General features: G+C 39.2%; 1 protein-coding gene across 1 annotated transcript in view; it reads right to left on the reverse strand.

Moving 5' to 3' along the window:
* Positions 1 to 13217, reverse strand: part of DOCK9 (dedicator of cytokinesis 9) — a 310670-nt gene that overhangs the window by 83176 nt on the left and 214277 nt on the right. Inside the window, exons 16-23 of the mRNA XM_012644431.1 lie at positions 4914 to 4993; positions 4639 to 4826; positions 4428 to 4493; positions 3128 to 3220; positions 2333 to 2456; positions 1847 to 1968; positions 700 to 786; positions 265 to 354 (exon numbers count right to left, since the gene is read on the reverse strand). Coding sequence (XP_012499885.1) covers positions 265 to 354; positions 700 to 786; positions 1847 to 1968; positions 2333 to 2456; positions 3128 to 3220; positions 4428 to 4493; positions 4639 to 4826; positions 4914 to 4993 — 850 coding nt within the window. The remainder of the gene's footprint in view (positions 1 to 264; positions 355 to 699; positions 787 to 1846; positions 1969 to 2332; positions 2457 to 3127; positions 3221 to 4427; positions 4494 to 4638; positions 4827 to 4913; positions 4994 to 13217) is intronic.

Genomic DNA, 13217 nt, shown 5'->3' on the forward strand with positions numbered 1-13217 from the left:
CCATGCATGGGAAACAATGTGTAGTAGAGATCTGGCCTGGAGAAAGGGACACGTGGAACTAGGATGAAGGCAGGAGTAGCACCATTCCTATGGCCACTGCTTGCCACTACTAAAAACCACAGAGAAGCTACTTATGTGAGACACCCGGGTAAGAGCATCCTTACAGAGGTTTCCAAGGAGCCAGAACAACACTCACCACCAAACAGAAAACCCAACCTACTCCAAACTCATTAAAAAGGGGCTACTAAGAAAGCCATGTGGTACCTTAAGGTATTTTACAAGTTCATTCCCTAAGGCTTGGGCTCCAGATTCAGTTTTCTGACAGTACTGGAAAAAATTATGTAAATGCTGATCCTAGGGACAAAAAAAGAAGAAAAAGAAAGTCTATTAGTACATACGCTGTGGAAATAGGAGCAGTTGCTTCATGAGTATTTTTATAAGATTATGAAAATGATCACATAAAAATGAGATCAAAAAGATTCCAACAAAAGGGGGAAACTATTGTTGAAAAATGTTACTTACAGTATTCATTTATATCGGTACACATGAGCACCTTAGATATACTTTCTTCAAAAAAAAAAAAAAAAGACTTACAGAGTAAAAATAAATCCATACAACATATCAGGATTTTGTTTTGCAAAAAAAGCACAAACTCAGTCCCAGAGCAACCACTGCTAATTTTAATGGAATGGCACGTACCTGAGTATACACTGTAGAAACTAGATGTGTTGAAACTTTCAACAGTGGCTTTCCTCCATCTACCCATTTAATTTCTGGACCATAATGCTGAAAAAATATAGAGGAAAAAATACCAATAGATTAATTATCTTGGCTTCCAATACGATCATCAGTGAGGGGACTGACGAGGGCCAGGCGGTCAGAGACCTCCAGTGACTCGGTGGCTGTGCCTGGCCACGGCAGGAATGCAGCGGATGCTCATCTGCCCACTTTCTCCCCCTAAGTACAATGCTCTTCTCACTGGATTTTCTAAGTTATCTTTTCCACTTAATTGCAGCTGTGTGAGTTACTGTCCATTTGAGAGGGAAAGCATCCTACTTCACCAGTATCTTAACCACACGTGAGCTGAGGATTCTGACAGAGAACAGAAGGAACCAGATAAAGCCGATGGGACAGCAGCAGACCGAGCACAGGACAGGGTCGGCTGTCTGTGCTGACTTTAGCTTCCAAAACCTCCAATTTTCTATTGTGCTCGGACTAGGAATATAACTGAAAGTTATGTGATTTACTTCTTTAGTAACATTTTAACTACTTGTCTATATCATGGACCCAAATTTGGCATTAAATGCAGGGAAACATTTAAAGAACAGGCCATATCTGAGCATGCTATAAAGCCAAGCCGAAGTATATAAAATTTGAGATGTTTAAAAAGAATGTAAAGTCAACAAACCAACTGGAGAAATCTGAGGGAAATCTGGTTTTCATGAATCAGACAGGTTTAGGATTGTGCTGCCTTGTGGGTGAGAGATGGCTTACTTGACTTATACTAAGATGGAAGAAAGTTCCTGATAGTTTAACCCTAAGAACTCATCTTTATTTGAGCATGGCTAGTATGCAGAGACAGACATCTACCTTATCCAGTATCTCCAAGTCTCCACTTCTCTGCTAGTTCAAGGCTTATAAAATCCCCAAAGTATAATTCCGACACTATGTGAACTGCTAACAGCACTGCCTCCTAATGGTCAAAGATTACTTGGAAATGAATTTACTAAAATCAAAATGTTGGGACTGGCAAAAATACTGTGTGCTTTTCCATGTTACTGTTGTTTTAGTTGTTCTTTAATGTTTTTTGAAGGAATTGGGATAAACTGATCTTAAAGTCCTTTACCCTGCCCATCCCCAGCTCCTGGTAGCCAAGGTAGCCAGAAGGAAGGTTAGCTGAGATGGGGACATGCTGCTCACTAGTCACCACCCTTCCATCCTTCAGGAGCGGGAGCCAGGAATATCCAACTGTTGAAAACAAAGAACAAAAAAACCCACCATAAGTGTATGAAAACTTATGGAAGAAAGCCAACGTAAAACTGTCTGATTTTTAAAAACTGTTAATGTCAATCAGAGTAAGAAACTTAAAAGGCTCTGAATATAGTCTCTGCAGAACATTGTCAACAATGTACTTTGGCCTCTTGGGGATCAGAATTATAAAATTTTCTTTTATAAAATTTTCCATATGCAACCCAGACATGCTATCTACACCTTACCTACAAACTTCGTATAAAAACCCCTTCACAAAAGGATGCAAATTCAGAATCCAACTACAATTTAAGAACTTAATATGTAAATTACTAAAAACCAAAAGAATGATGAACTTCCCAACCTTGGGTTTCAACAACATCCTTCTTCTTTGTGCTTCCTTTACTTGAGTTATCACAGCTGACGTGGAAGAATGTGAACAACAAATGGTGCTTTTCGTGTAGCTGAGTGGGTAACTCTATTTTAATCTGCAAGGAAGACAAAATAATCTTTCTAACATTCCAAAACATCAAAACTCTCAGGGAAAGCAGACACAACATGTTACCCAATGGTCTCCAAACTGATATTAACATTTGCATTCAAGGACACCTGAGACTGTAAAGTGGGCCAAGCAAAAAATGGATCCTGAATTCAGTGAGCAGAAACAGGGGGAGAGTTGATAGTATTTATAAAAAAAATTAGAAAACACATGAGAGTAACTACTACACCAAATTACCACAGCCATGGTATTATGAAGAACCAGGGTAGAACATTCCAAAGTAGCATCCATGCAGCAGTTTTAATGAACTAAATTATAATTCTATATAAGCGAACCCAATGATAAGAAAGGATGATTCTCGGGTCCAACAAATGTCACTATACTTAAGTATGAATTTGAAAGGAAATATGCCAGAATATTAATTGTGGTAGTGATGGTGGGATTATGACTTTTTCTTTTCTATATTATCTGCATTTTCCAATTTTTTATTTTTAAAAATGAATTTATTACTTTCAAAACTAGAAAAAATATGGAAAGCAAGTACTTCAACATTCAGTTCTGTCACTGTAACTTCAGTATGCAGAAATTTTGCTTTACCAAGCAAAGACGAGGAAACTTAAAACTGGTGAAACTGGATTTTCCCTTGAAAACATCACTCACCTCATCATAGAACTCTGGGTTTTGCTGATGGTGTAAAACTGCAGCAAAGGCGCTTCTTGTGAATACTGGCCCACCAGGTCTGCCATAAATGCACTAAAATAAGAGTTAACAAATGGAGACACCATTAATTGGTGTTCAATTAATAGAGCAAGAAATTAAACTCAGATGTGTTACAACGAGAGAGGTACTTCCACACCATGTATGTACTTAACATCACCACCTCCGATGGACTTCTTCTGTGAGATCCCAGGCCTGGGAGCCCCCAACTGCCAGGTCCAGCTCACCTCCAAGCCCACCCACCTGCCTCCTCCCTGCTCCTCCTGGTCACAGCTCTGGATGACACCTTGCTCACTCTTCTCTTTCACCCCTCCATGCCTTTGCTTATGCAATTCCTCTGATGACCTTTGCTTCTATGTGCACCAAGCAAACTCTCATGCATCCTTTGACACATTGTCGACCCCTTCCTCTGTGTCCCCTCAGCATTTTTCCATATTAATTATGCAGTTTTGTACAAGAAACCATTTCTGTACCACCTGTGATCCAGGGTCTTTTTCTCCATGGCTGTCTTTCCTATCAAACTGTGAATTTCTTGAGAGCAGACACTATATTATATTCTTTTTTGTATCTTTGACTTCTTCCCTTCTTAGAAAATCATTTTAATACAGTTACAGTAAAGAATTTGGGCTCTGGAGCCAGACTGTTTGAGTTTGAACCTCAGTTCCACTAATGTATGATTTTAAGCAATTAAATTCTGTGCATTAGCCTCTTCATCTAAAAAATATTGATAATAATGGTACCTAACTCAAGACCACTATGAGAACTAAGAGTTAAATACACAGAAGAGTAGTGCCTGGAGTATTAACAGTATTCAATGAATGTTACCTATATGCTACTACTATCAATACTACTATACTATAGTAAGCATTTAATAAAGATCACCTATTGTTGACCATCTGTTATTATAATTTCTATTATCAACATTATTCATCTCATAATCCTTAGCCCCACATGATGCGTGGCTCATAGTGTGTACACAGGAAGTGTTTACTGAATTGAGTACGTATAAGAAATGTACACCCCTAAAGAGAATAACAGAACAGATAGTCAATTAAGAACAAGAACTTCAGTATTCCATATTCTCTGAGAAACAGCCTACATGGTAACATATTGTAACGTTATATATTTTTGGTTTGTGTCAATTAAAATATGCTAAATTTCTTTAGTTGTAAAGTATCACACAAGTGTATTTTTAGAATGGAAAAAATCAGAATACACAGGTGAATATCCGTAAAGAACAAACCTTCAGGGGCTGACAGTCTTCCTCATCTGAATCTTTGAACTCAATGCAAATAGCAATATTTCTGGCCTGTAGCAATAGTTGAACAAAAGAGAATAAGAAAAACCAACCAGAAAAAAAATCAGAAAATGTAAATATTTATAAAAGAACATGGGAAGTCAAATCCTAAGGGAGAGTTTGACATCAAGAGTGAAACCCCAACCTGTGTACTGACCTTGGCAAAAGACTTCTGACTGTCGTATTTCAAGTACTTAGGATAGACGTAAAGGTGATTGTTGTAAATAGTGTAAGGCTGAGTGTGTTTTGGTATGCAGGGCACAAATTCCTCTACTTCAAACGTGATCGGAGCTTTCATACAGGTGTCAAACTGCTTCATGGGAATGTACGATGAATTAACATAATCTGAAAAGATATTCAAAACAATCCAAACTGAAGTAAAAACCAAACAAAAAAAAATTTGTCTGTTTATTACAAAGAACTGCCACTTACTAGGGAAGTCTGAGGAAACATTATCAATCGTAATGTCTAGATTGCCTAAAATCACTGGGAGTTTAGCCATCTTCTCAGGTCTACAAACAAAAGAAGAAAAAATCAAGCATTTATAAGTTAGCTTAACTCTACAACCTGAACTCTAGAGCAGCATTTCCAAGAGAAATATAAAGCAAGCCACAAGGGCAATTTTAAACTTTCTAGTAGCCACACGAAAAAAAAAGAGTAAAAAGAAACGGGTAAAATTAATTTTAATAATACATTTTATTTAACCCGACATCCAACATTTTGGTAGGTAATCAGCATAAAAATATGCAATCTACGTCTTCAAAACCAGATGTGTATTTCATACTTTGCACATATCTCTATCAAGACTTTCTATATTTCAAGTGTTCAGCAGCCACACGTGGCTAGCAGCTAACATGTTGCACGGCACAGGTCTAGATAAAGAATATCAGTATGATCATTATAGTTAAAAGCATTCCTGAACCACTCCAGCCTCAACACAAATACTTGGCTCATTCAGAACCACTGATGTGCAGAACTAGAAATTATCCTGGGCTCCAGTGTCTAGAAAAATGCTGGGAACAGAGTAGCTGCTCAATGAAATGGTGGTCATTTGTATTTGGTCTGACTCAAACCCAATGCAGTCATCTCCTGTGACATTCCTGACAAGCGCTGCTCCTGCCTCAACCCTTCCTCCTAGTGACAATCAGAGCCGTTTCCACACCAGACTGCTCTCCCTCATGGCCTGGAGAAAAGCATCTCCCTGAATCTTCCGCTCACCCAGCGGCCTAGTTATGTTTCTCTTTCAACCACCTATAGCTACCACATATCCTGAAGCCCTCAGCACTTTCACACCTTGCTCCAGTGCCATATCTCTCCCAGAAGAACATGCCGTTTAAATCACAGTACCCGGAACTGCACAGAGCAGGCCCAGTATGGTCTGAGCAGCTGGGTGCAGAGCAGCTGTCTGGTTTTAAACAATATACCCATCTACTAATGCAGCCCAAATGCCATTACTCTTAGGTAGCCACACCGCCCTCATGACCCACATTAAATTTACAATCACCTAAAATTCTTAAATCCATTTTTTCACGTGGCTTTACTGTCATGCTACATCTCTCTGTCCTGTATTTATACAATTATGTTTTTGGACTTCGGAATAGGATTTTATTTTTGTCTTGATGAAATTTCATCTTTTTATGTTTGAGCCATTTCTAGTTGATCAAAATCCTCCTAAATCCAGATTCTAACATCTACTGTATTAGATATTCCTAATAGCTTTATGTCATGAAGACATTTAATCAGCATGGGATAGTCTCATAAAAGTCACTGATAAAGATATTGCACAGAATATTGCCAAAAACAGGCTCCTTCTCATATTTCCAGAGGCCCATTTCCAGATAGATACGTAGCGTATTAGTCACTGTTCCTGGCATCTGGTTGGTTACTCCAGCAGTTGAACAACTGCCCACTCAGGAGTGCAACACTTCTCTGACTCGATCCTTGGATCTCATGGTATATATGTAAGGTAAACACACTCTGCCAACGCCTTTGCATTCCTCTACTACACCGGCTTAGCACCTCAGTTAAACAGAGAGGAAAAATGTGGTTAGGATGACTAGTTCAACATGACATGACTTATTCCTAGAAAACAGAAAGCCACCTGATGGTCCTTCATAAGCCACCTGTTCAATAATTTTTTAAAAAACATTGCCAAGGAACATCAAAGCTCAGTGGCCAACAGATTCAACATTTGGTTTTGTTCCCATTTTTAAAAAGTTCCCTCCTCCAGGTTTTAAGATTCCCCAGACATTACTGTTATCTATCAAGCAGTCTCATATGTAACTTCTTAGTATATCTTGGGATATTGTTCATCTAAATTAGGACTCCCCTAAAAATTCTAAATTCTTGCTCCCTTATGAAGACAGACTGTGTTGAGTAGATCCATCTTGGCCCATTACCAGCTCTAAGATGCTGAATGTTTTTCTCTCAGGGTCCCTCCCCTTTCCACCTGTCTTCTGTTTATATCCAAGTTTAAACGAACAATTCCTTGAAATCCTGAGAGACGCTATGATCAGGAAGGCAAGTCAACGATTTTTCACACCTTCTGCCTTCAGTTAAGAAGATTTCTGGCCAAGAGATCTCCAGGTACAGCCAAGTATCACCCTGCCCTTTTTTGCCCATGCCCACTGGGTGAGATGTTTGACACAAACAAAATCCTTTTCTTTTAGCAGGAGGAGGGTCGATAGTTTTCCCCCAACAGTCTTCTCCTGAGAGCTTTCCACTACCTCCCAAGTGCTGTGCACTCCTGTGACGATATCCTGTAAGAGCCTCTCTCAGCTCCACACAAAGTTCTGCAAGGGCATCAACCTCAGACCCGTGGGTTATATGAGGTATAAATTTTCTTCACATACAGTGTCTCTCTCCGTCTCTTCATTTGGACAGTGCAACACTGCAACGTACCACTAAACACTGCACTCCACAAAACCTTAGAGACACCTATGAAGTTGCATCTGCTTGAGTTAGGATACTGTTTATTACAATAATATTTTTAAATGTAAGTACCCAGGAGGAATGTATTTCACCCCTTCCTAGTTATTTCCACATATGAATGGACATCTTCTTCACCACTGACATCATCTACATATAAATTTTTGAAAGAGGTGGACTTTTAAGCAACGAATTTTAATTAACCAATCTTCACTAGAATCTTTCTACGATGTATTATATACTTCTGTGCCTAACTATATTAATTTCTTATTCTGTTTCCTCCTGCTGCTGAAAGCTTTTGCTTCTAGTCGTTGCTTTCATGGAGGCATTATTTCCACACATTTCAAAGCAGACACGTGAGCTTAGTTCTGTACCACATAGCACATGGGCTTTGTGAAAGCAGTTTTTTACCAACTTTAAGTCTTTAATAACGTAATCTTAAACCTATTTCAAAAGTTTACAGTTTTTGTTGACCTGGCTCATTAAACATCAAAACCACACACTTAACAAAAATTTTACTGCCTTTTTTATATGCATTTCCGAAGTGGTGTTGTGTGTGCACATGAGTGTATGTGTGTATTAAGTGTGTGTGTATTACACAAAGTAAATTCTCTCTGACTGGGATTAGTTTTGGGTTTTTTTGTTTTGTTTCCTGTATTCTATGTAAAACTTATAAAATAATACTTGAACATGAAAACCCATCTTAAAATTGCATCAATTAAATAAATATAGATACATGCAGGATGTTTGGCATCTGGGAACTGCTCTTGTGTGTGAACTCAGGAGTGAGTGAGGCTGAAACTCTCTCTTAGGGAAAGTTTTCTCTTCCTACTGCCCATACATTCCTGCTGACTCAACAATTCCCAAGAGGGAAGGGGAACACTATCACAAACCAGTAGTCATTCCATGCCAACTAAAGGTGACTGGGTTTTCAAAAAATTAACTTGTTATTCTATAAGAAAGAGTGAAAGTTTCTTGGAATTCAAAAATTAACAATTACTGTATGACAATACAGTATGTATGATAATATATATTACCCACTACCAATAGAGCATGTTTTTTCAAGATGCTAACTATGGCTTATATTTATGATTCTGAAAAATCAGAAAACTCTCAAAATGTCTAACAGATTTGGGGTCCTTACCTATGTGTTTCTGCAGCCTGGTCCTCCCTTCCCTACTTCTTGTATTGGCCCATTAAAATGATTAATTGGCAATAGGCATGCTTGGTGTTGATGAGTTTAATCTTCTAACTGCATTTTGTAAAAGGAAATATTCCCTAAAAGTTTTGCTGTCGGTTAAAAGAAACTTCCGTCTGAGAACATTCCGTAAGCATTATCAAAAGTGCTTAGGATGTGCTACAATGTGCACCGTACTCATCACCACAGATGGAATGCAAACAAGATGATTTCTGTCCTCAAGAAGCCAAAAGTCCAGTAGATAGTGTCAACTACTTATAACATATGACAGTAATTACTTTCATAGAGTACGTAAAAATCTCTATCAGAGTATCTAGATGTACTGAGAAGGAATAAGGGATAAGAGCAGTATTCATGGTGGGAGAAATTACTCTAATATGCTTTTTGTTTATTCCCCACTCCCAGTTCTAGGAGGCAGACACTATTATTATCTACTCTTAAAAAGAAGAGGAGACTCAGGCAGAGAAGCCAAGTAACCTGCCCCAGGTCTCCCAGCATGGATGGGAGCTTCACACTGGGCTTTAAAAGATGAGCAGAGTCCCTGAGAGACCAAAGAACAAGGGGGAGTGTGGACACTCCCTGTGCTTGTGATTTATGTGCTGCCTGATGAGGCGGGAAGGGGACAAATGGGGTGGAGAGAAAGTCCACAGTGGCTTTAGACAACGTCAGGCAGCCCTACCTGGCTTGAATGCAGTATAAACAGAGCAAAATGGGCACAAGGTGGTAAAACTTGGATGCAAAGAAAATAAATACACAAATAAACACAGATACGTTAAGTCACATATGCAAAAACCCTAGCAGTATTACTACCCAAACTATCCAATGTTGTAGTAAAAAAAAAGGTCTATGTTTTACAGAAAATGCTCTATTTTTATACTTTGCCTTCATGCCTTCAGATATCCTGCGGAAGTCAGAAAAGATACCAGCATAAGCAAATCAAATATAAAATACCAAGTCTCTCTTTTTATATATGTCAGTAACACCATCTATCTGGCAGAATTGCTTTCTTACTAAATCTTGGAACCTATCCCTGGGTAATTATTGCATGGGAAAAAGGAAAGTGGCTTCTGAGCTTTGGCAGCTATTTTGCCAGCTTGAGAAAATTTGTCTCATCCATTATTAAATGCCATTTAAGACAATCACGGGAGCAGAAACAATAGCTTTGGATTCAAGCTGGTGCCCAAGCCACTGACATGAGATTATTTCCTGTAAAAAATAAAGGGGAAAGAAAAAGAGCAATGCTAAGGTTTAAAAAGAAAAAAGCAAAAGGAATCCTCCATTTCCCTTAACTCTATGGTGAAGGACACCGGGAGGAGATGCCGAGTTTCTCTGGACTCTTACTGGGGACAGCAGTCTTCCTCATCCTGCAGCATCTTCTGATGCTGTTAGTACTGGATCCCTATTTTCAGGTTTCTGGGTCTCCAATTGGCCACCTGGAGCACACCTTTCACACTAAATCCCTCCAACTGAGCACAGGCGTGAAGGCATAGGACAGAACCCACACTTGGTTTTTCCCTGTGCTCTCTGCCGCCTGGCCACAGGCTTTCTGCTCAGATTGTGTTTGGTTAGTGACCACGGGAAGTCCCACTCTCCAGGCCCCACTAAAAAAGAAAGGATCATGACCTGGGGCTACCCAAGGCGCCACCACTGTGGGGACGTCTCAAGGTAACCAGCCTGGGAAATGACTTCTGAGACAGAGACCAAACCACCACCCCATTTTTAAAAATTGTTTGTTTATCTGAATATAAAAGTAAATATTAGTTTTTTTAAAAAGTTTGTGTAAAAGTAACAGAATGCTATAAAGCAGAAAGTAGAAAATCATCCATAAACCCATCCCTCAAAGATAACCACAATTAATATTTTGGTATATACCCTATATGACTATTTTTATGCCTGTCTGTTTTTCCATCTAGCTAGCTCTTTGACTATCCATTTCTTCATTTACATACAAAAAATATATATATTTTCTTTTCAAAAATTAAGTCATACAGATATATTTTTTCTTCCTTAACAATATAGTGTGCTCATCTTCCTGAGTACATCAGACCTACATCACGATTATTAAGAGTTGCACAGTAGTCTAGTGAAGGAAAAATACTGTAATCTATTCAAATAAAGGTGACTGGGTTTTCAAAAAATTAACTTGTTATTCTGTAAGAAAGACTGAAAGTTTCCTGGAACTCAAAAGATAGCAATAATTACTGGACGACAATACAGTATGTACAATAATATACATTACCCACCGTCAATACAGCATGTTTTTTAAAGATGCTAACAGTGCCTTATATTTATAATTCTGAAAAATCAGAAAACACTCAAAATGTCCAAAAATGAGAGAAGAATGAACTAAGCTATAGTCCCAACTGTTGAATGGACAATTATAATATTCATTCATAGGCATTAAAAATGATGTTTATAAAACTATATAAAACCTTCAGAAAATATTTGTTATAACAATATGCAGGAAAATATTACATATTTACTACGACCATAATACAAACTAAAACAAACTAAAATAAAGAAAACACAAAGAAAATAAACCCCAAAAGTTCAGCATGGTCCTTCATGAAAGGTAAAACTAGAGGTAAATCTTTTTCATCCTTTTAGTTTCATATTTCTCAAAATTTCTATAATGAACATGTATTATGTTTATAAATTAAAGAATCTCTATTATTTAAAAAGAAAAATAAAGTGCTATTCTTTTATTTGGTCTTCCAAGAATGGTAACAGATTCATAGGGATCCAGGCCATGCTCTGGCCACACCCCTTGTCCTTGTCAGGGCACAGGACTGCCAGACAGTGACCAGCATTTCAGGGCACCTTGTATGGCCCAGGAACTCCTTCCCTCCCCCTGCTCCAATTACCTACGTGACCTGGGAAAGGTTCACTCACAGCCAACCCAGTGGGTATGCACTCGGCTTTGCTGAACAGGCAAACCTTATTGGTACCGGGAAGATTAGCTTCGTGACAGCAAAACCGAGGTTGCACTTCTTATTAAAGCCTCTAACGGGGGCAACATCAAGGCAGACAAGTATAGGATCACATAACTGAAAGCGACTTTGAGAATCTCCCCCAACCCCTTCCCGTTTTTTAAACTTCTTGGCAAGAAATTTCACATCATCTTGAAGGCTGAAGCTGCCTGTTAACGTGGACATGATTAGGTTCTTATTAAGAATACACCTCTAAGTTTTTGGAACTTAGTGAGCCTATTTCTATACCTCATATATCTTCTATTCTTACCAATGAAGAGAGAGAAGAAAAAGGTAAAACTGAAGTTAAAGAAAGCTAGACAGCCCTTCTTGAGTTCTAGGCAAACTGATAACATTGTTATTTTGATATACATTTCTCAGTCAAAAAATAAGACTGAAAAGCGCCCATGGCATAAAGTTGTTAGCACTTGGCCCTTGGCCATTCTGTTCATTTTGTTATCTGCTAATGCCATCAGCACTTTCTCTCAGATTTTCCCAGGAAAATTTCTAAAATCCATCTCCCTAACAAAGAAAACCAGTTTCACAGGTTCAGAAGTGAACTTGTTATGATGGAGCAGCGAAACAGCACAGTGGTTTGGAGCACAGACCCTGGCCAGAATGACTCCATCCACTGCAGCTGTGCAAGGTTGGACAAGTCGCTTAACGCCTCACTGCCTGACTGTGACAAGTTGAACTGTGTCCTCCAAAGCGATATGCTGAAGTCCTAGGCTTCGGTACCTATAAATATGACCTTATTTGGAAGCAGGATCTTTGCAGATGTGATCAGTTAAGATGAGGTCACTAGGATTGGCCCTGATCCTTCGTGACTACTGTTCCAAGAAGGAAACTTAGACAGACACACAGGAAGACGGCTAATTGGAGTCATGCTGCCACAGCCAAGGAACACCTGGGGCTACCAGAACCTAAAAGAGACAAGAAAGAATTCTCCCCTCAAGACTTCAGAGGGCATGTGGCCCTGCCAATGTCTTGATTTCTGGCTTCTGGTGAGAGAATAAATTTCTACTGTTGGAAGCCACCCAGTTTTGGGTACTTTGTTACGGCAGTCCTAGGAAAGGAATACACTCATTAATACAAGGAAAGCAGTTAGAAATATGGCTGCAAATAGTAAGTACTATGTAAGTTGTTACCCTTCCCCCAACTACCTATTCACTTATTGGTACCATGAGTCAATCCATCTCGAAAGTTAGAAACCTGGGAGTAATTTATCTTAGACAACTACCCACTTATATCTCCTTGCACCCCAACACCCAATCAGGAAGCTGAGACCCAGTAATCATGCCACTTTGACACGACTTGAAATAGTCCCCTTCTTCCTAATTCCACATGCAGTGGCTAAACCGAGTGCTTTCTCATCTCTTGAAAAAGGTTCTTCAACTGTCTCCCCCTCCCCAGGCTCATCTCTACACACACCCACCCTTCACAGCACCACCCAAACGCCCTGCACAGAGTCAGATGAACCAGGTACCACCCTGACTTTCCTCCTTCCCAAGGACTTGAAGAAACGTTCCGCGCTCATCCACCACCCCCTCTGATGTTTGAGTCAAGCAATTTAAATGACTGCTCCCCTATTCCTCCCTCCCCACCACACAACTTCTATTTCTCAGGTGTGGAAATAAGACC

The sequence above is a fragment of the Propithecus coquereli genome, unplaced genomic scaffold, assembly GCF_000956105.1.
Source record: "Propithecus coquereli isolate 6110/MARCELLA unplaced genomic scaffold, Pcoq_1.0 Scaffold212, whole genome shotgun sequence".
Taxonomy (NCBI): Eukaryota; Metazoa; Chordata; class Mammalia; order Primates; family Indriidae; genus Propithecus; species Propithecus coquereli.